We start from the raw sequence: 21,937 nt of genomic DNA, 5'->3' as shown, positions 1-21,937 counted from the left end.
CTAAAAGAGAAAAGATTTGTTTTGTGGGGTTGTGGTAGTGCATACCTTTAATCTCAGCTACTGTGGGGAAAGGAGGCGAAGATAGGAGGATCTTGAGTTCAAAGGCCAGTATGGGTAAATTAGCAAGACCCTTGCTCAAAATAAAAATTTTAAAAAGGGCTGGGAATGTAGCTCAGTGGTATATGTCCCTGGATTCAAGCCACAGTACAGGGAAAATAAAATTTTTGTTTAGAGCTCATGGGTGTAACTCAGCGGTAGAGCGTGTGCATGCGTGCACGAGGCCCTAGGTTCGATTCCCCAGGAAGAGGATGTGTTTAGTCAGTCAGAATGCTGCATTGAATGCACACTGCACGCTGAACAAGGCAGTATGGAGCCAGAGAAAAGCATATCTAATTCTTTATCATCTTAAGCAAGACACACCCCTGATAAAGTGACACTCAGTAAATAGAAGATAGCATAGGAAACACACACACACACACACACACACACACACACACAGTACACCTGGGAGACAGTAAAGAAAAAGAGCTTGAGACATTGAGAAGATTGTGAAGTGGGGTGGGGTGGACCTCGGTGTCCTCTTTTTTCATTTAATTTGGTTTTGTTTTAAATCAGCCATGATATTCAAAATGAATGTGATTTGCATGAGAAGAGGGAGCAATTAATGTGACCTGGTAGGTTTAATTAATTAATTAAAAAAAATTTTTTTGGAGGGTGGGTGTTGGGATGAAACCCAGGGCCTGGCTTGTGCTGGGTGGGCACTCTACTGCTGAGCCCTAATGTGTGTTTTCATAGATAAAGGAAGGCAGGGGCCAGCTGGTGGATTGGCTAGACTGAGGTAGCCAGGAGGAGGGGTGAGGCAGGGAGGTCCAGGTAGGATTTGGCAAAAATGGATGTGAGGAAAGCACGCGGGACATGTCATTACTAAACATCACTGTAATGCTGCTAAGGGTGCAGAGGCCCTGAGTTCAATCCCAAGCACTGGAAGAAAAGAAAAATAAATACATAAAAATTGAAAACAGGCAAGTGGACGACAGATCTCTCCATTTTTCTGCCTCCCTTATCTATTGATATGCAGAGTGGCCAGATGTCCTGATTTGCCTGGGCCGGCCCCTGGTTATTCCTGGTGTAGATCAGTTACCACGGTTCATTATTTTTAGCGTCTCCTTTCATCTTCAAAAGTGCCTGGTTTGGATAATAAATTATATGATCATTCTGAGAGACCTAAAATGAACCGCAAGCTGCACTAGGTTTGTTTACCACAGCTTTTTGAAGGCTAAAACATCAGTACACATCAATGTGAATAAGAAGATCAGAAAACGGGAAAGAGCTGAATTACAGTAAGTCCTAATTGTTCTCAGGGCAAGTTCTAGTTTACTACGGCCTTGTGCATTTTGGTGACCTTTTGGTCCTTTTTGCTTTCATTTTCCTGCAGTACTGGGAATTGAATCCAGGGACCCTGTACCACTGAGCTATATCTCCAGCTCCCCTACCACCACTACCCCCTCTTTTTTCCCAAGACAGGGTCTTGCTTGGTTGCTCAGGATGGCCTTGGCCTCTCACTCCTTCTGCCTTAGCCTCTGGAGTAGCTGGGATTGCAGGATTGTGCCACCACGCCCAGCTGTGCCGTACTTAAAGTTATCCTCAGGAGCTAAGAAGAATGTGATAATGTAAAATATTCTCCCTTGATGCTTTGGGCTAGTCATAACACATTTAAATAGTGCAGAGCCCGTTGACATCTTAGAACAATTTTTAAAATTATCTTAATCCCAAAAAATGTTTTTTGAGTGGATGAAATTCTCCAAGATCTTTTTTTTTTTTTGGGTGGGGGGGTGGTACCGGGGATTGAAATCAGGGGCACTCCTCAGCCACTGAGCCACATCCCTAGCCCTATTTTGTATTTTTTTTTTTTTTTTTTTTTTTAGAGACAGGGTTTCACTGAGTTGCTTAGGCTTTTGCTAAGGCTGGCTTTGAACTCATAATCCTCCTGCCTCATCCTCCTGAGCTGCTGGGATTACAGGCATGTGCCATTGCACCCAGCTCCAATATCTTTTAACTCATGGAAAATACAAGGTGAGATAAAAGTTTCATATTCAGGAAATGTTGTGGAGGAAGAGCTCTAGTTTTCTATTACATGTTTTCCCCTAACTTCAGAAAACATAAAAACAAAGTATTTTATTTCTTGAATATTTTGAGGTTATGCTCTCTACAGGGCTGTTTGGGGGCAAAGTGGTGCCAGGATTTCTGGAAGAAACAGGAAAAACACTAGAAAAAAAGGTAACAGAACCTAGTTCCAATGTGCCTTGACCCTAAAAGAAACTTTCTCCTACTGAGGTTTCCAATTTAATAAAGGCTTTTAAAAATAAGTATTTGTAGACTGTAGTTTTCTTTCTTTCATAATATATTTCTTTCACATATATATTTCTTTCTTTCATATATATATTTGTTTTGTTGTAGATGGACACAATACCTTTATTTTATTTATTTTTCTGTGATTCTGAGGATCGAACCCAGGGCCTCATATGTACAAGGCAAGCACTCTGCCACTGAGCCACAATCCCAGCCCTAGATCGTGGTTTTCGAATGTAAATTTTTATCAAATTATAATATTCTTATAAAAAGTGCATAAATCCAGCTGGGGGTGTGGCTCAGTGATGGAGCACTTGCCTAGCACTGGGTTCAATCCCCAGTACAGGGAAAAAAAATTGTAAGTGATCATCTGAATGAATCCCCACAAAAGGCGTACAATCATGTAACCAGCATGCCCCTCTAATGATCAGCAATACTCAAAAATCACATCTATTCTGATTTGTAACACCACCAATTACTTCTGAATAAAGGTTTGTTGAAGGAAAAATTATTTATTATTCATTTTATATTTTATCCCTTACCTTGGCACATTTCCTGGCAAATAACACTTTAAGAACATTGGTTGAAAGAGGGAAAGAAAGAGGACAGATACCTGACTTTTTCTAAATCATTGACCAAATTAACTTACACAGATTATAGGGGGGAAGTGACATTCAATCTGGGTGAGAACTGGGACCTGGGGATGCTAAGTTGGAGACAAGTTGACAAACTTTATATAGAAGAGCACACTTCAGTATCATGGTATCTTCCCCCTCCTAGTGCTGGGGAGGGAACCCAGGGCCTCATGCATCTAGGCAAGTCTCTACCACTGAGCCACACTCCCAGACACCAGTTCTGTCTTTTAGCAAATGTAAACAAGTGGAATAAATTCCAACCTCCTGGAAGTTTTCATTGGGCCTTTATCAACTCTCCTCACAACATAGCCACTGTAACTGGTGAGGCCCATCTCCAGGGACCTGGTTTATTTTTCTCAATTGTAAAGCAGACCCAGGCTACAGAAAAGGACCCTCCCACCTGCCCTACACAGCCAAGAAATGACTATTTTCAGGGCTTCTCCACCCGGCTCTAAGGCCTGATCAGTCAGAGAACAAAATAGTCAGTCACCCCCTCCCTAGGCCAAAACATGTGATCCCCAGCCAGAGTGCTTCCCGCCCTAACGAATGAGGTAATGAGGGGCCAAATAAGGTTTCAAATGTCTACAGCCTCAGAATTCATTTTCCTGAACTGTATTTTCATATAGCTGGAATTAAGAACCAAGCATTGCCAAATCGCTGCTCTGCAAGACAGATCTATCAACTGTTGGAGATAATAAAAGGAAAACCCATTTTAAGCTTTGAACTGCTGTTCTTGAATGATTCCCAGAAAAGTACAGATCAACTTTATCTCTTGAAGGACAGACTCATTATGAATATTCTCATTAGATGAGGTTTCTAAATTCTTCAAGATATTTAAAAATTTTAAAGGGATCAAGCATGGAAAAGGAAGGCTATTTCACTCAGACATGCATCCTCCAAATACCTCCCACTCCTTCCTCAGAGATATCAGAGATGAGACGTCAAAGACTCTGTACTTTATCAGGTTTATGTTTTATCAGAAGTGGGCCTTCGAAGACTCAGGGCTGGGTTGAGGATGTGGCTCAATGGTAGTGTTTGTTTAATCTCCAGCAATTAAAAAAAAAAAAGACTCAATGCAGAGTTATTGGTCAAACTGGAGAAACACACAAATCCATTTCAATCATATGGAAGGTAGTCTTCAGAAATAGGAATGTGGTGTTGGGCTGGGGTTGTGGCTCAGTGGTAGAGTGTTTGTCTCACATACATGGGGCACTGGGTTTGATCTTCAGCACTGCATAAATAAATAAAATGAAGGTTCTGTGTCTGTCTACAACTAAAAATTTTAAAAAGTGTTTAAAAGAAATAGGAATGGTGGCAACGTAATCCCAGCTACTTGGGAAGACGAAGTAGGAGGATTGCAAGTTCAAGACCAGACTCAACAATGGTTTCAAAAATAAATAAATAAATAAACAAATAAATAATTAAACAAACAAACAGATGGGCTGGAGATGTAGCTCAGTGGGAGAGTGCCCTGGATTCAATTTCCAGTACTATAAACAAACAAAACAACAACAACAACAAATTTTTTTTTAAAAGGAAGATCATATTCAGAAACAAATCTAACATAGCTAATCTTTCCAAAGAGAGCTGAGCAGGGAAAGTAGTTCTCTTTCCTTCTTACTTTTTTCTTAGGTATGTCCAATTAGAGGGCCTTAAGCAAATCTCATCTGTGTACAAGTTGTTTCCACCAGGCATGGTGGCCTCCCTGCCCAGATGCCTTGACTCCACCTGTAAGACCCTAGATGTCCTCAACCATGCTCTGAAGCATCCCTGGTGCTTCCAGGCCCTCTCAGATGTTGTAGTATATAACTGATAAAGAATTTGTAGCAGAATTTAACAAACCAGCAGCAACAAGTAATCAACAAAAAAGATAAAAGTTCAGTAGAAAAATGGACCAAAGATTAGAATCTGCACTTCAAAAACGAGGGAACTCAAAGGGTCAATAAATATATTCTCAACCTCATGGATAATCACTGCAGGGCAGGTTAACAATTAAGTAGTCAGTATTTCATAAAATTAGATTCTACGACATGCCAGATTGAAAAATTAGAAAGTCTGACAACACCAAGTGTTAGCAAGAACATGGAAGAAACTCATATACTGGTGGGAGTGTAAGCTGATACGGCAGCTTTGAAAAATAGTTCTGAATTACTTTTAGCATTTGAACAGGCACTGTTATGGTTTGGAGTGTCCCCCAGAGCTCGTTCATTGGAATCATGGCCCCCAGTGCAGCAAGATTCAGAAGTGAGGCCTATAGGCCATGATTGGATTTATGAGGATTCTGACCTTATTAATGGATTAATCTACTGATTGCTCAACAGAGTTCACAGATGTGGGACTTAGCTGGAGGAAGTAGGTCACTGGGAGTGTGGTCCTGGGGACTATAACTATCCCCAACCCCTTCCTGTCTCTGCTTCTTGGTTATGGGCTGAGCAGCTTTCCCCCGCCATGCCCTTCTGCCATGAAGTTCTGCTTTATCTCAGGCCCAGAGCAATGGAATCAGCTTGACCATTGGCTGACACCTTCTAAACCTTTGAAACCATGAGCCAAAATAAACTTTCTCTCCTCCTAGTTGTTCCTGTCAGGGATTTTGGTCACAGAGATGAAAGGCTGACACCTAACATACCCTAACACCCAGCAACTGCACAAATAAATAGCTAACCTAGAGGAATCTTGCATGTGTGCATTAGGAGATTTGCATGAAAAAGTTCCAGCAACATTATTTATAGCAACCAAAATGGGAAACTCACATGTTCACTAAAAGTAAAAATGGAGGGGCTGGGGCTGTGGCTCAGTGGAAGAATGCTTGCCTTTCACACGTGAGGCACTGGGTTCGATCCTCAGCACCACATAAAAATAAATAAAGATATTGTGTCCATGTATAACTAAAAAAAATTTAAAGAAAGTAAAAATGGAATGGACACATTGTGGTGAATTTTCACAACAGAAAACTATACAGGAGGATGGGCTGGGGTTGTGGCTCAGCAGTAGAGCGCTCATGTAGCACGTGTGAGGCTCTGGGTTTGATCCTCAGCACCACATAAAAATAAATAAAAAGAAAGGTATTGTGTCCAACTACAACTAAAAATAAATATTAAAAAAAGAAAACTATACAGGAGGAATATGATGAGCCACTGTTGTGCACATCAAGATGAATCTCAGAAACATTAAAGAAGCAAGTGAGAGGCTATTCCATTAGAGAGAGAGAGAGAGAGGATTGAACAGAGCTACCACTGAGCTACATTCCCAGCAATTTTCTTTTTTTATTTTGAGACAGGGTTTTCCTCAGTTGAGCAGGCTGGCCTTGAACTCCTACCTCAGCCTCCACAGTGTCTGGGATTACAGGTGTGTGCCACTGCACCCAGCTACAGTATGGTTTTTTATGTTTAGAAAATTCAAACATGCCCAAATAAAACTAAACTAGGGGGCTTTGGGAGGTAATTGGTCATGAGGAGAGCAGAGTCCTTAGAAGAAGAGAGCGAGTGCTCTCTCTTCCTGTCATGTGAGTGAGGCTATGAGGGGAAGTCAGCTGTCTGCTGAACTGTGCCTGGCGTTGTTAGAACTGCTGAGCTAGGACAAGGTGTATTCTGATTTGCTATTTCTTCATGTTTTAGTCTTGTGTATTTCTAGAAATTTGTTGATTTCATCTGGATTTTCTAGTTTGTTGACGTATCCAAATTCATTTTACATTCAGTTTGTAAAAAGATTCTTTTTCTCATACACCTCCACCCCCAACAAAACAAAACTGTTGGGATTATGATTTTTTTAATCGTATTTCTGGAATATTATCCCTTAATTTCACCTTTTATTTTCTTCTTTCCCAGTACTGGGGATTGAACCCAGAGCCTTGTGTATCCATCCTAGGCAAGTATTCTACAATTACATCCTCAGCCCTTTTCAAAAAAATTTTATTTTGAGACACGTTCTTACTAAATTGCTCAGGTTGGCCTCAATTTGTGATCCTCTTGCCTCAACCTTCTCGGCAGCTCGGGTTTCAGGTGTGCACCTCTGCCCTGCTTGATAAATTACACCTTTAGCATTTTACAATTTTCTAACTATTGCAGATATATAGAAATACAATTGATATTTTACAAATTTATTTTGTATTCTGAAAAAATGCCTAGTTTTCTTTATTCCTAATTTTTATAATTTTCAATTTTTTTTTCTAGCTCTGCTGTTCTAGTTAAAGTCTCCAGTATAATGTTGAATAGAATCCATCTGTGAATGTGAGGCTTTTTATCTGTCCCCAGTCCTAAAGAGAAAGATTTTAATGCTTAACTAATCAGTAAAATTCTTACTCCAAAATTTCTCTCCCCTCCTTTTTTTTTTTTTTTTGTACTGGAGATTAAACTCAGGGGTGCTTTACGGCTGAGCTACACCCCTATTCCTTTTTTTTTTTTTTGAGACAGGGTTTTTACGATGTTGCAGGCTAGCCTCAAACTTTTGATCCTCCTGCCTCTGTCTCCTGTGTTACTAGGATGCTCTAAATTTTCTGCACCTAGATTTTTATTTATTTTTTTAAATTTATTTTTTAGTTGTAGTTGGACACAATATCTTTATTTTTTTATGTGGTGCTGAGGATCGAACCTGGGACTCGCATGTGCTAGGTGAGCACTCTACCGCTGAGCCATAATCCCAGCTTCTGTACCTAGTTTTCATTGAGGATGTTTCCTTGAGTTTGTAGATTGCTTAGAGTTTTTTTCTTGAAGAAAACATTTCATTTTATCCAATGCTTTTTTGCATACGTTGAGGTGATCCTATGACTTTTCTTTCATAATTCGTCAGATATTACATTATTTAAAAAATATTTTGTGGTTGTAGATGGACACATTACCTGTATTTTATTTATTTTTATGTGGTGCTAAAGATCAAACCCAGGGCTTCACACATGCTAGGCAAGTGCTCTACCACTGAGCTACAATCCCAGCTCTTACATTATTTTCTTTTTAAAGCAATATGAACTATTGTATGAAAAAAAGGAAATGCACATTAAAAAATAAATTAATTCATTGCCCAATCACCAAGAAATAACCATGAGTCTTAGGTCTATTTTGTGTTAATAGAATACTACAGACTGGATAATTTATCAAGAAATTTCTACAGGCTGGCAAGTCTAAGACCATGGCTCTGGCATCCAGAGAGGGCTTTCCTGTCACTTCATCCTATGGCAGAAAGTGGAAGAACAAAAAAGGGCAAGAGCAATAGAGGAAGCAGAGCCCAAATCTCTTTTTAGCAAATCCACATTTGAGATGACTGACCCAATTCCCAAGATATGACCGTAATACATTCATGAGGGCAGAACCTTCAAGACCAAGCTACCTAAAGACCATTAGGCTGCACCTCCCAACATTGTTGATGGGGGATTAAGTTTCTGACACATGAACTTTGGGGAACACATTCAAATCTTAGCATAGTTTTTGACTCTCGTTACCTAACATCTTGGTGTTCTCAGCTTTCCTGTCTGACTCTATCTCATTCCACCAGTCATAAGTTCTACATTTAAAATATTTTTTTAACCTTCTTGTGAAAAATAATATAGTCAGGAAAAGTGCATGAAATGTGAATACTGGATACCATGAATATTTGTAAGGCAAATAATTACTTTGTAATTCCTTTGTCTCCATGAGAGAACCACCACCTCACTTTCATGCTAATCCATATCCTTGTTTGTTATTATGGGTTTATTACTTATGTAATAATATCCATTTATTAGAGGAGTTTTTTTTTGCTTTAAAATTTTTATAAATAGACTCATGTTTCTTTTGTCTTGTTTTTACTTAAAGAGTTGATCTATGTTGAATATAGTTATATTCATTTGTTTTTATATCTGAGCATAATTGCATTGTATACAGAGAGACCACAGATGTAGATGGAAATTTAGGTTATTTCAATTTAGCTTGATTCTGCCAGAAACATTCTTGTACATTTAAGCTGATACAGCATGCCTGTGCTTCTCCAGAACAGGGCCAGGGGAGGAGTCACTGGGTCAGAAGCTAGGGCAGGGAATCTTGAAACTCTACTAGATAATAACAAATATTTCCCAAAGTGATACAACATAGTATCTTTATTAAGATTGTCACTGTTCAATGGAGAACCTACTAGCTAGCCACATGTGGTTACTGACATTTAGATTAATGTCAATGTCTCTTGACCTGAGTTAATATTATACAATAACACCTATGGAATGGCAAGCACCAAATAACAGCTTTAATAAATATGATACAGGCAGGTGAGACTCACTTTGCAATTCTCTGTAAATAAGATTTTAAACATTGTGGTAACATTTATGTAACCCAAAAAATTTCCATTTTAATCATTATTTTACATGTACAATTCGGTGGCATGATTTACATTCAACATGTCACACAATCATTATCACTATCTAGAATTTCAAGACTTTTTTTCCTTAACCCAAATGGAAACTCTGTAACCATTAAGCAGTAACTCATCATTTCTTGTCCACTTCATCCTCTGATGACCTCTAACCTCTTTTCTATCCCTATGGAATTGCCTAGGTATTTCATACGAGTGGAATCATGTAATGTTCTTCCTTTCATGTCTGACTGATTTGACTTGGCACATGCTCAAAGTTTCTCCTTGTTATCAAGACTTCATTCCTTTTTGTGGCTGAATGATATGTCTTTGAATGTATAGACTACATTTGTTTTCCCATCCATCTTGTGGATGGATACATGGGTTTTCCCCCAACTTTTGGATAATTAGAAATACTACTATTAAGAACATTGCTATGATGGTTAATTTTAGGTACTAACCTAAGTGGGTTAGGGGATGCTTAGGTAGCTCATAAAACCATTATTTTTGAGTGTGTCTATGAGGTATTTCCAGAGATTATTATTCAAGTAAAGAAGATCCGCCCTCACCAATATCATAGGCATCATTATTCCATCGAAACCTGAATAGAACAAAAAAGAGAAAGTATAAATTTTCTTCCTCCCGTCTTTACCTGGGACACACATTTTCTCCTACTCTTGGACCTTGTAGCTCCTGGTTCTTGGGTGTTCAGACTCCGACTGAATTATACCACTGGTTTTCCTGAAATCTCCAGACAGCACATCATGGGACTTCTTAGCCTCCATAATTATGTGAGTGTAATAATAAATATTCATCCATATATTGTTTTTGTTTCTTTGGAGATTCTAATGTGGTTGGCATACAGTATGTGAGTCTGTTTTTTTTCCCTTTTTTTGTGAGGGAGGAGGATGCCTCACACCATGTTGCCCCAGTTGGTCTTGAACTCCCCAGTTCAAGTGATACTCCTGCCTCAGCCACCTGAATAGCTAGGACTACAGTTGTGTGCTACCTACCATGCCTGGCTTTGCATCCATTTTCATTATTGGAGGGCATACAGCTGAGATATAAATGCTAGTTTTTTTCTGCACTAGGGATTGAACTCAGGGGCACTCGGCCACTGAGCTACATCCTTAGCCTTATTTTGTATTTTATTTGGAGACAGGGTCTCATTGAACTGTTTAGTGCCTCACTTTTGCTGAGGCTGTCTTTGAACTCAAGATCTTCCTGCCTCAGCCTCCTGAGCTGCTGCATGTGCCACTGTAGCCGGCTGTAAGTGCTAGGTTTAAGGGTAATTCTATGCTTCCCTTTTTTCAGAACAACCAAATCATTTTCCCCAGCAACTGCATTATTTTGGATGGCCATTGGCAATGTACAAGAGTCCCAATTTCCCCACACCCTTGTCAATACTTATTATTTTGTTAAATCCTAGCCATCCCATGTGTGAAATCAAGGAAAGCCAAACTGTGAATGAAGTGAATGAAGGGGCCTACTGCAGTTAAAATGGCATAGAAAACTGAGGATCTTTTTATCATCAACCTACCACATATAATACTCTCCTTTTATTTGAAGTGTCTTTTTCTGGCCCCTTCACTCTTAAATGACAATATGTATATTAAATTATATACCAATGAAACTATACTGTAAATATGTTATAATCTATATTTAGGTATAACATTCATATATAAGCTAAAGGTGGTATTTACTATCTATAAGCTTTCAAAAAAATTTTTTTTGGAGAATTTTAATATTTATTTTTTATTTTTCGGTGGACACAACATCTTTATTTGTATGTGGTGCTGAGGATCGAACCCAGGCCGCACGCATGTCCGGGGAGCGTGCTACTGCTTAAGCCACATCCCCAGCCCCTCAAAAGTTTGATCTTTTTTTTTTCTTTTTAATGTTCTTTGGCTCCTGGTAACTTTTGTTGTCCTGTAGTTTGTTGGTACACTGTATGCAGTTCATTACTGTCAGGATGGGTTTACTTTTATTTTCTATTTATTGAGACACTTCTTAATTTGAGGAATGCTTTTTTTCCCCATTTTGAAGATTTCTTACTTGTGATTGCTTTAAATTTACCAAATTTCCTATACTTAACCCTATTAATTTTGTGGGGGGAGTTCTGGGGATTAACAAAGGGAAGCTTAACCACTAAGGCACATCCTTAACCCCCTTTTTTATATATTTATTTGGAGACAGGGTCTCATTAAGTTGCTTAGGGCCTTGCTAAATTGTTGAGGCTGGCATTGAACTCGCCATTCTCCTGTCTCAGCCTCCCAAGTCTCTAGGATTACTGGCGTGCTCCACCATGCCTGGCTATTTTTTTTTTTAATCTGTATTACACATGCTGGTATTACTTCCCTATACTATTATTAAAGTTTCCATGTTTATTAATTTAAAAGTAGTTTTAGAAATATAATTTGTATACCATAAAATTGACCCATGTAAAGTGTACAATTCAATAGTTTTAGTGTATTTAAAAAGATATGAGAGATCCAACATGGCGGCGGGCGGGGAGGCAGCAATTTCAGTACCTCCTCAGTAACGGGGTCAGAGAGACGCATTGATATGCTTGGATTCTACCTGCTGAGAGGCTCCTGGCGAAATTCCACTGAAGAGAGACCGGCCGGCAATTGGTAGGATTTTTGGAGGTGACAGTTTGCCACAGACGAGTGAATCTCCGCCACGCTGCGCAGAGGTCCAGACCCGCCAGCCGCTGCCCGGGCGACTCCACTGTCGGCAGCCAATTTGGAAAGCAGTATGGAGATTCCTGGGAAAGCTGGGAATGGAACCACCATTTGACCCAGCTATCGCCCTTCTCGGACTATTCCCTGAGGACCTTAAAAGAGCGTACTATAGGGATACTGCCACATCAATGATCATAGCAGCACAATTCACAATAGGTAGACTGTGGAACCAACCTAGATGCCCTTCAATAGATGAATGGATAAAAAAAATGTGGCATTTATACACAATGGAGTATTACGCAGCACTAAAAAATGATAAAATCATGGAATTTGCAGGGAAATGGATGGCATTAGAGCATATTATGCTAAGTGAAGCTAGCCAATCCTTAAAAAACAAATGCCAAATGTCTTCTTTGATATAAGGAGAGCAACTAAGAACAGAGCAGGGAGGAAGAGCATGAGGAAAAGATTAACATTAAACAGAGACGAGTGGTAGGAGGGAAAGAGAGAGAGAAGGGAAATTGTATGGAAATGGAAGGAGACCCTCAATGTTACACAAAATTACATATAAGAGGTTGTGAGGGGAAAGGGGGGGAAACAAGGGAGAAAATTGAACAACAGCAGATGAGGTAGAGAGGGAAGATGGTAGGGGAGGGGAGGGGGGATAGTAGGGGATAGGAAAGGTAGCAGAATACAACAGTCACTAATATGGCATTATGTAAAAATGTGAATGTGTAACCGATGTGATTCTGCAATTTGTATGTGGGGTAAAAATGGGTTTACAACCCACTTGAATCAAATGTATGAAAGATGATATGTCATGAGCTTTGTAATGTTTTGAACAACCAAAAAAAAAAAAAAAAAAGCCTAGACAGTCAAACCCCCCCAAAATATAACAAATTAAAATTTAAAAAAAAATTTAAAAAATGATGCTATTTGAATTATGAAATTACATCCTGATAAATCTATTGTAAATTGAAAATATCTTAAGTGTGTTAGCTTTCCATTACTGTGACAAAAAACCTGAGAGAAATCAACTTAAAGTTCCTCCTTAGGTTTTTTTTGTTTTATAGTTTCAGAGGTTTTCAGTTCATAGTTGCTTGTCCCAGTTGCTTTTAGGTCTATGGCGAGGCAAGTACATTATGGTGGAAGGCATAGCAGAGGAAAGCTGCTCACCTTACTGCAGAGTCAGAAGCAAAAGAGAGAGGGAGCAGTGGAGTTCAAAATATACCCTCCAAGGGCATGTCCCCAGTGACCTACTTCTAAGTATACCACAATTCCTAAAATTTTTACCTTCTCTCAACAGCCCATTTTATATATATATATATATATATATATATATATATATATATATAAAATAAAAGTGGAGTAGCATTGGTTTAGGATACTTACAATGGAACTGGAGGGCCATTGGCCATTATTCATCAAATCTGAGGCATCCACAGCAAAACCTTTGAACTAGGCTACGGATGTCCCCAACACATGAGCTAACCTTTGAAGCACTGCTAAGACCTGCTTACCTTGTGTACAATGGACCCTTTCCTCCAATACTAACCAGAGACTGAAACTAGATCTAATCTCTTTCTTATAAAACAACTTTGACAGCACCAACCATAGGTCCTGATTACCAAGTGATGTAATTACCATCTCCCTTGTAGCTTAATTACAGATTTCACTCTAAAACCTCAGAGGACATGTTAAAATCTACATTTTTCCAGCCTTTTCTTTTTGGACTGGGCCTCGATGAATTGCCCAGTTTGGTCCTGAACTTTCAATCCTCCCACCTAAACCTCTGGAGTAGCTGGGATTACTAAAGTCAGGAGCCACCAAACCACACTTGTAATTTTCTTTGTTCTTGACTAGACTGACTTTACTCTAGGTCAACACATCATAGTTAAGCAACACAGTACACTGTAGAATATTGATCATTTCCATGCTATCTTGATTGTATGGTTGACTGGTAGCTGAGGCTTGCTGCTGCTGCCGCTGCCCAGCATCATGAGACTATTGTACCACATGTTCCTAGCCAGAGAAAACATTCAAACTAAAAATTCAAAGTACTTTCTACAGAATGCATACTGCTTTCACACCACGGTAAAGTCCAAACATAGCTGAGCCATCATAAACTGGGGACTTTCTGTATGCACAACCATCTAGTTATTTCTATTCAATACCTCAGGAAGAAACTTTATTTCTATCTGTATTAGTTTCCTGAGTGTTGTCATAATAACTTGTCAAAAGCTGTGAGACTTAAAATAACAAACTGCCTCAGAGTTTGGAGTTTACAAATCTAAAGGTGCTGGCAGTGCCATGCTTTGAGAATCCTTTTGTGCCTCTCGTAGCTTCTTATTCCTCAGTTGACAGATGTGTTAATGTAGACACATGGCCCTATGTGCCATCATATCACCTTCTTTGTTTCCAAATTTTCTCTTTTTATTAGAACAATCAGACTGAGTTAAAAGCCCATGTGATGATCTCATTCTACCTAAATCACCTCTGTAAAGACCCTATTTCTAAACAAGGTCACATTTCGAGGTAATGGAGGTTAGAATTTCACCATAACATCTTTTGGGAGGACAGAATTCAACCCATAAGGATAAATTTCTTCTTTTTAGTTATTTATTTATTTTTAAAGTTGTCAATGAACCTTTATTTTATTTGTTTATATGTGGTGCTGAGAATCGATCGAACCTAGTGCCTCCACACATGCTAGGCAAGCACTATGCCACCAAGCCACAACCCCAGCCCCACGATAAATTTCTTCTTTAGCTATCATACTCTGAATCCTCTTGTCCTCTCTTGGTCTAAGCAAAAACTAATTTACATACTTTCTTGATAGACTGCTCTATTCTAAATTTTCATGGGTGCACTGCACTGATCTTTTGCTACAGACTTCTCTTACATACTTAATTCAATTTCATCAATGCTTACAGCATGTATCAACATTTCATTCCTTTTTAAGGCCAAAAAATATTATTCTATTGTATAGAATAGATATAATCCAGTCATCTTTTTACCTTTTTGAACTAAAGTCCAGTTTGACTACTTTCCCTTTTGTGGCTCATATTTTTAGAGTCACATCTAGAAGTCCTTTGTCAAAACCAAGGCCATGAGGATTAACTCCTATATTTTCCTTTAAGAGTTTATGGGTTTTGTTCTTTTCATTTAGATCTTTGATCTATTTTCTATTAACTTTTGTAAATGGTGTGATATGAGGATCAAACGTAAGTCTGTATCATTTGTCAAAAGACTGTTCTTTTCCCATTAGTCTTAGCACGCTTGTTATAAAGCAATCCATCATAAATGCATGTTCATATTTCAACTTTCAATTCTTTTCCATTTATTTAATGCCTACTTTTTGTCCCAGTTTTACAATCTTTATTTTAATGTCGTTTTCTGCTAAGTTTTGAAACTGAGGGATGTGATTCTTCTTACTTTGTACCTCAGAATTGTTTTGGTTATTCTCTCGAGGTCTCCTGTAATTTCACACAAAATGTAAAGTCAGTTTGTTAATTTGTACAAAGAATTCAGGTGGAGTCTGACAGAGTCTGTAGTCTGTACATAAGTCTGGGGAGTACTGTCATCTTAACAATATTGTCTTCCAACTCATGATTGTGCAGTTTAAAAAAAAAATTAGAAAGCAGTATGGAGAATCATTGGAAAACTGGGAATGGAAACACCATTTAACCCAGCTGTCCCACTCTTCGGTCTATCCCCAAAGGACTTAAAAACAGCATACTACAGGGACATAGCCAATCAATGTTTATAGCAGCACAATTCACAATAGCTAAACTGTGGAACCAACATAGATGTCCTTCAGTAGATGAATGTATAAAGAAAATATGGCATATTTACCCAATGGAATATTATTCAGCATTAAAAGAGAATAAGATCATGGCGTTTACAGGTAAACGGATGGAGCTGGAGAATATAATGCTAAGTGAAATTAGCCAATCCCCAAAAGCCAAATGCCAAATTTCTCTGATTTAAGGATGCTGCTTCATAATATGCTGGGTGGTGGTGGGGGGGAGGGCGGGGAAAGGGGGGGGGGAGATTAAATGAACTCTAGGTAGGGCAAAGGGGAAAAGGGGAGGAAGAGGACGGGAAGAGGTATAGGGGTAGGAAAGACAATGGAATGCGATGGTCATCATTATCCTAAGTACATCATTATCCTAAGACACGAAGGATGTCTCTTTGGGTACAACCAGAGATATGAAAAATTGTGATCTATATGTGTAATATGAATTATAATGCATTCTGTTGTCATATATACCAAATTAAAATTTTTAAAAATTTATTTAATCTTTAGATTTTTGTGAAAAATGTTACATAGTTTTTATTTTTTAAAAAATATTTTTATTTTAGTTGTACACAATACATTTATTTTGTTTATTTATTTTTATGTGGTGTTGAGGTTCGAACCCAGGGCCTTGCTCATGCTAGGCGAGTGCTCTGCAACTGAGCCACAACCCCAGCCCCTTACATAGTTTTTAAAGTAAAAGTTTTGCATGTCTTTTGTTAAATTTACTGCTAAGTGTTTTATTCCTTTTGATGCTATTATGAGTGGGATTATTTTAATTCCATTTTGGATTTTTCACTACAGAAATATAATTGATTTTTGTATACTTATCTTGTATCCTTCAACCTTGCTGAATCCATTTGTTAATTCTAAGTTTTAGTGGATTCTTTAGGGTTTCCTATATATAAGATCATGTCATATGAAAGCAGAGATGGTTTCACTCTCTAAGCTGGATATCTTTTCAATTTGCCTAATTGCCCTGGCTAGAACCTGTACTACAATGTTGAATAGAAGTGACAACAGTAGACATATTGTCTCATTCCTGACCTTATGGGAAAGACATCCAGTGTTTCAACAATAAGTTTGATACTATCTGTGGATGAGAAAGTGCCAATTTAATATTAGTGAGTATTTTAATGAAAAGCATTTGGATTCTGTTAAATGCTTTTTCTGTATCTATGGAGATACAGATTTTTATTTCATTGATATAGCATATTGATTTTTAGATATTAACCCAGCCTTACACTCTTGGGATAAATTCCACCTGGATAGGGTACATAGTTTTCTTTATATGTTCAATATTTGTTTTGCCAGTATTTTACTAAAGATTTTTACATACACATTTAACATTTTTCATTTTTACAGAATTTTTAAAAAATTTTCTTGACTAGATGTTTCTTTCTTTTATTTTTGGTACCAGGGATTGAATTCTGGAGCCACATCCCCACATCCCCAGCCCTATTTTTTGTATTTTATTTTATTTATTTATTTATTTTTTCCTTTTTATATTCTTTTTTATTTTTTATTGTGGGTTGTTCAAAACATTACAAATTTCTTGACATATCATATTCCACACTTTGATTCAAGTGGGTTATGAACTCCCACCTTCACCCCATACACAGATTGCAGAATCACATCAGTTACACATCCTTTGATTTACATATTGCCATACTAGTGTCTGTTGTGCTCCGCTGCCTTTCCCATCCTCCCCCCTCCCCCCTCCCCACCTCTCCCCTCCCCTCCCCTCCTCTCTCTCTACCCCCTCCACTGTATAACCCTGAGGGTCTCCTTCCATTACCATGCAATTTCCCTTCTCTCTCCCTTTCCTTCCCACCTCTCATCCCTGTTAAATGTTAATCTTCTTCTCCTGCTCTTCGTCCCTACTCTGATCTTAGTTACTCTCCTTATATCAAAGAAGACATTTGGCATTTGTTTTTTAGGGATTGGCTAGCTTCACTTAGCATAATCTGCTCTAATGCCATCCATTTCCCTGTAAATTCTATGATTTTGTCATTTTTTAATGCAGAGTAATACTCCATTGTGTATAAATGCCACATTTTTTTTATCCATTCGTCCATTGAAGGGCATCTAGGTTGGTTCCACAGTCTTGCTATTGTGAACTGTGCTGCTATGAACATCGATGTAGCAGTGTCCCTGTAGCATGCTCTTTTTAGGTCTTTAGGGAATAGACCAAGAAGGGGAATAGCTGGGTCAAATGGTGGCTCCATTCCCAGCTTTCCAAGAAATCTCCATACTGCTTTCCAAATTGGCTGCACCAATCTGCAGTCCCACCAGCAATGTACAAGTGTACCCTTTTCCCCACATCCTCGCCAGCACTTGTTGTTGTTTGACTTCATAATGGCTGCCAATCTTACTGGAGTGAGATGCTATCTTAGGGTGGTTTTGATTTGCATTTCTCTGACAGCTAGAGATGTTGAGCATTTTTTCATGTACTTGTTGATTGACTGTATGTCCTCCTCTGAGAAGTGTCTGTTCAGGTCCTTGGCCCATTTGTTGATTGGGTTGTTTGTTCTCTTATTGTCTAATTTTTTGAGTTCTTTGTATACTCTGGATATTAGGGCTCTATCTGAAGTGTGAGGAGTAAAGATTTGTTCCCAGGGTGTAGGCTCCCTATTTACCTCTCTTATTGTTTCTTTTGCTGAGAAAAAACTTTTTAGTTTGAGTAAGTCCCATTTGTTGATTCTAGTTATTAACTTTTGTGCTATGGGTGTCCTATTGAGGAATTTGGAGCCCGACCCCACCGACTGTAGATCGTAGCCAACTTTTTCTTCTATCAGACGGCGCGTCTCTGATTTGATATCAAGCTCCTTGGTCCATTTTGAATTCACTTTTGTGCATGGCGAGAGAAAGGGATTCAGTTTCATTTTGTTGCATATGGATTTCCAGTTTTCCCAGCACCATTTGTTGAAGATGCTATCCTTCCTCCATTGCATGCTTTTAGCCCCTTTATCAAATATAAGATAGTTGTAGTTTTGTGGATTGGTTTCTGTGTCCTCTATTCTGTACCATTGGTCCACCCGCCTGTTTTGGTACCAGTACCATGCTGTTTTTGTTACTATTGCTCTGTAGTATAGTTTGAAGTCTGGTATCGCTATACCGCCTGATTCACACTTCCTGCTTAGCATTGTTTTTGCTATTCTGGGTCTTTTATTTTTCCATATGAATTTCATGATTGCTTTCTCTATTTCTACAAGAAATGCCGTTGGGATTTTGATTGGCATTGCATTAAACCTATAGAGAACTTTTGGTAATATCGCCATTTTGATGATGTTAGTTCTGCCTATCCATGAACAGGGTATATTTTTCCATCTTCTAAGATCTTCTTCTATTTCTCTCTTTAGGGTTCTGTAGTTTTCATTGTATAAGTCTTTCACCTCTTTTGTTAGGTTGATTCCCAAGTATTTTATTTTTTTTGAAGATATTTTGAATGGAGTGGTTGTCCTCATTTCCATTTCAGAGGATTTGTCCCTGATATACAGGAATGCCTTTGATTTATGCGTGTTGATTTTATATCCTGCCACTTTGCTGAATTCATTTATTAGCTCTAATAGTTTCTTTGTAGAGCCTTTTGGGTCTGCTAGGTATAGAATCATATCATCTGCAAATAGTGATAATTTAAGTTCTTCTTTTCCTATTTTTATGCCTTTAATTTCTTTCGTCTGTCTAATTGCTCTGGCCAGTGTTTCGAGAACTATGTTGAACAGAAGTGGAGAGAGAGGGCATCCCTGTCTTGTTCCAGATTTTAGAGGGAATGCCTTCAGTTTTTCTCCATTCAGAGACAGAGTCTCATCGAGTTGCTTAGTGCCTCACATTTGCTGAAGCTGGCTTTAAATTCATGATCTTCCTGCCTCAGCTTCCTGAACTACTGGAATTACAGGTGTGTACCATTGTGCCCAATTAGATGTTTCTTCATTGCCATTTGCTCTTAGGAATACCAAAGGTTTCAATATCGGGGGTTGCGGAGTGGGGAGGTGGCAGTACTGGGGATTGAACCCAGGTGCGCTTAATCACTGAGACACATCCTCAGCCCTTTTAAAATATTTTATTTACAGACAGGGTTCTCAATGAGTTTCTTAAGGCCTTGCTAAGTTGCTGAGGCTTGTTTTGAACTAGAAATCCTCCTGCCTCAGCTTTCTGAGCCACTGGGATTACAGGCATGTGCCATCACGCCCAGCGAGACATTTGCTTTTTAAAAAATTTTAAATTTTTTTGTAGTTGTAGATGGATACCATGCTTTTATTTTATTTTATTTATTTTTATGTAGTGCTAAGGATTGAACCCAGTGTCTCACACATGTTAGGCAGGCATTCTGCTACTGAGCCCCAGCCCCGAAACATTTACTTTTAAATTAAATAGGATTATTTGACAATTCTATAGTAATACAATGCAATAATTTTATGAGTGTAAGTAACCAGGCAATATAGTCAAAAGTATAAAAAATTTAGAAGATAGAATTTTATCTTTTCGACAGTAATATTTTACAATTAATAAGAACCAATTTCACTTAAAACAATTTTCAATGCTATAATGCAACAAATATTAGTCTCTATAATTAATTATTTTTTGTGCCAGGGATTGAACCCTGGGGTGCTTAACCACTAAGCCACATTCCCAGCCCCACCCCCTTTAAAATTCTGAGACAGGGTCTTGCTAAGTTGCTTAGGGCCTTGCTAGGTTGCTGAGGCTGGCCTTGAACTTGGGATCCTCCTGAGTCACTGGGATTACAGGCATGCGCCACAGTGTCAGTTCTAAGATAATTTTTTTTAGAGCTTTAAATTAAAAAAAATAAAATAAAAACACTTATCTGTTCAGTAGGGAAGAAACAATTCTGTTTATTAACCTCATTGCATATTCAGAAAGGATTAAAAAACACACATATTTCCTGGACAAAAACTGTACCAAAAGTTTTCCTTACAAAATAACCTCTCAGACCAATCGTTTGGATTTACACAAAGACATATATACTGACACACATTAACTTGAACTAATACACAATTTAAATGTTTTTGCAATAACCTTCTACCAAACTCTTATTGCATTAATGTCAGAGAGTATGTTTTCTTTAACATCTTAAAAATAGTAATAAAAAGTTACAAAATAATGTAAGTGTAGAATTAAGGCTGAGACTATATAATCTAGTATCAATAAAGCCGAATAATACTTATAAAAAAGATGCTGCTGCACATTTTATTTATATACAGAATAAGCCTTTGAAATCTGAAAAGCAACCTGTCACATATTCACTCATCAATTTAACGTTATTCTGTGTATCTTAACATTTGAATTCCAAGATACCTGTGCTTTTTTTTAATCCTGAATTCTTCATCAAGTTTCCTCACATATTTACAATTAAATATCTAGTCTCCAGAACCTTCCTTACATAAAGGCCAAAACGCTTCTGTTAAATAAATTCACACAAAAGTAATAAAAAGGCTGTTTTCAAGAAATAGTTCTAACATATTCATGATAATTATACTGAAAAATAGTACATATACTTTTCGTCAGGATTAACAGATGCCACGTGCCAGTTTTCCAGTCATTGACATATGAGCATACGTTCTTCTGACACATTTGCAAGATAATGACAACCAAAGGGCATGGTGACTGGAATAATTCCAGTAAATCCATACTGTCCACTGAGATTCATAAAATTGAATGGTTGCTTTTAGTCATCTGGATACACATGAAAATTCATGCCTAGATACTTGTACTGTCCCCAGAAATATTCAGTTTGTTAAGTCACCTTTTGTTCTTCTGAGAGAGATGCAGAGGCAGAGTATTCTTAGTAAGACCAGTGGCCCCTTCACCTTTTATACATCTGATTTAGTTGGAATCCTGGTGGAAGTAGGAAAAGAAAAAAACATAGTAAGTTTTATGTACCAAAAATTTTCTTTCCTAAATTCACTCATCAATAATTGTTTACTTCACATGTATGCCCCCCCCCCCAAAAGAGTCTGAAAGGCTTAGTAGTTATTAGATGGACACAAATACATGTATGTCTATAATGCATGTAAGTAATTTGAAACAGTTCTTTGAAATGGTAGCATCTTGGATCCAAATTCTGCAGATACTAACCTGTCTTGTGCTTTCCCTAAACAAAATTATGATTTTAAGAATTAACAGGAATTCTAATGCTT

The 21,937-nt window shown here is 38.1% G+C and overlaps 1 protein-coding gene and 1 long non-coding RNA gene across 4 annotated transcripts in view; one reads left to right on the top strand and one right to left on the bottom strand.

Moving 5' to 3' along the window:
* LOC114098674 (uncharacterized) overlaps positions 1 to 21,937 on the top strand; it is a 33,599-nt gene that overhangs the window by 9,295 nt on the left and 2,367 nt on the right. The gene's annotated exons all lie outside the window — the stretch shown is intronic.
* The window catches only part of Smchd1 (structural maintenance of chromosomes flexible hinge domain containing 1), a 155,170-nt gene continuing 153,840 nt past the window's right edge, over positions 20,608 to 21,937 (bottom strand). For all 3 annotated transcript variants that reach the window (XM_027942894.3, XM_071602881.1, XM_071602882.1), the window contains one exon: positions 20,608 to 21,635. In XM_027942894.3, the coding sequence (XP_027798695.2) occupies positions 21,611 to 21,635 (25 nt within the window). In that variant the 3' untranslated portion in view covers positions 20,608 to 21,610. The remainder of the gene's footprint in view (positions 21,636 to 21,937) is intronic.

The sequence above is a fragment of the Marmota flaviventris genome, chromosome 16, assembly GCF_047511675.1.
Source record: "Marmota flaviventris isolate mMarFla1 chromosome 16, mMarFla1.hap1, whole genome shotgun sequence".
NCBI classification, from domain to species: Eukaryota; Metazoa; Chordata; class Mammalia; order Rodentia; family Sciuridae; genus Marmota; species Marmota flaviventris.
The sequence above is the reverse complement of the archived record's forward strand: the minus strand, read 5'-3'. Positions and strand labels throughout refer to the sequence as shown.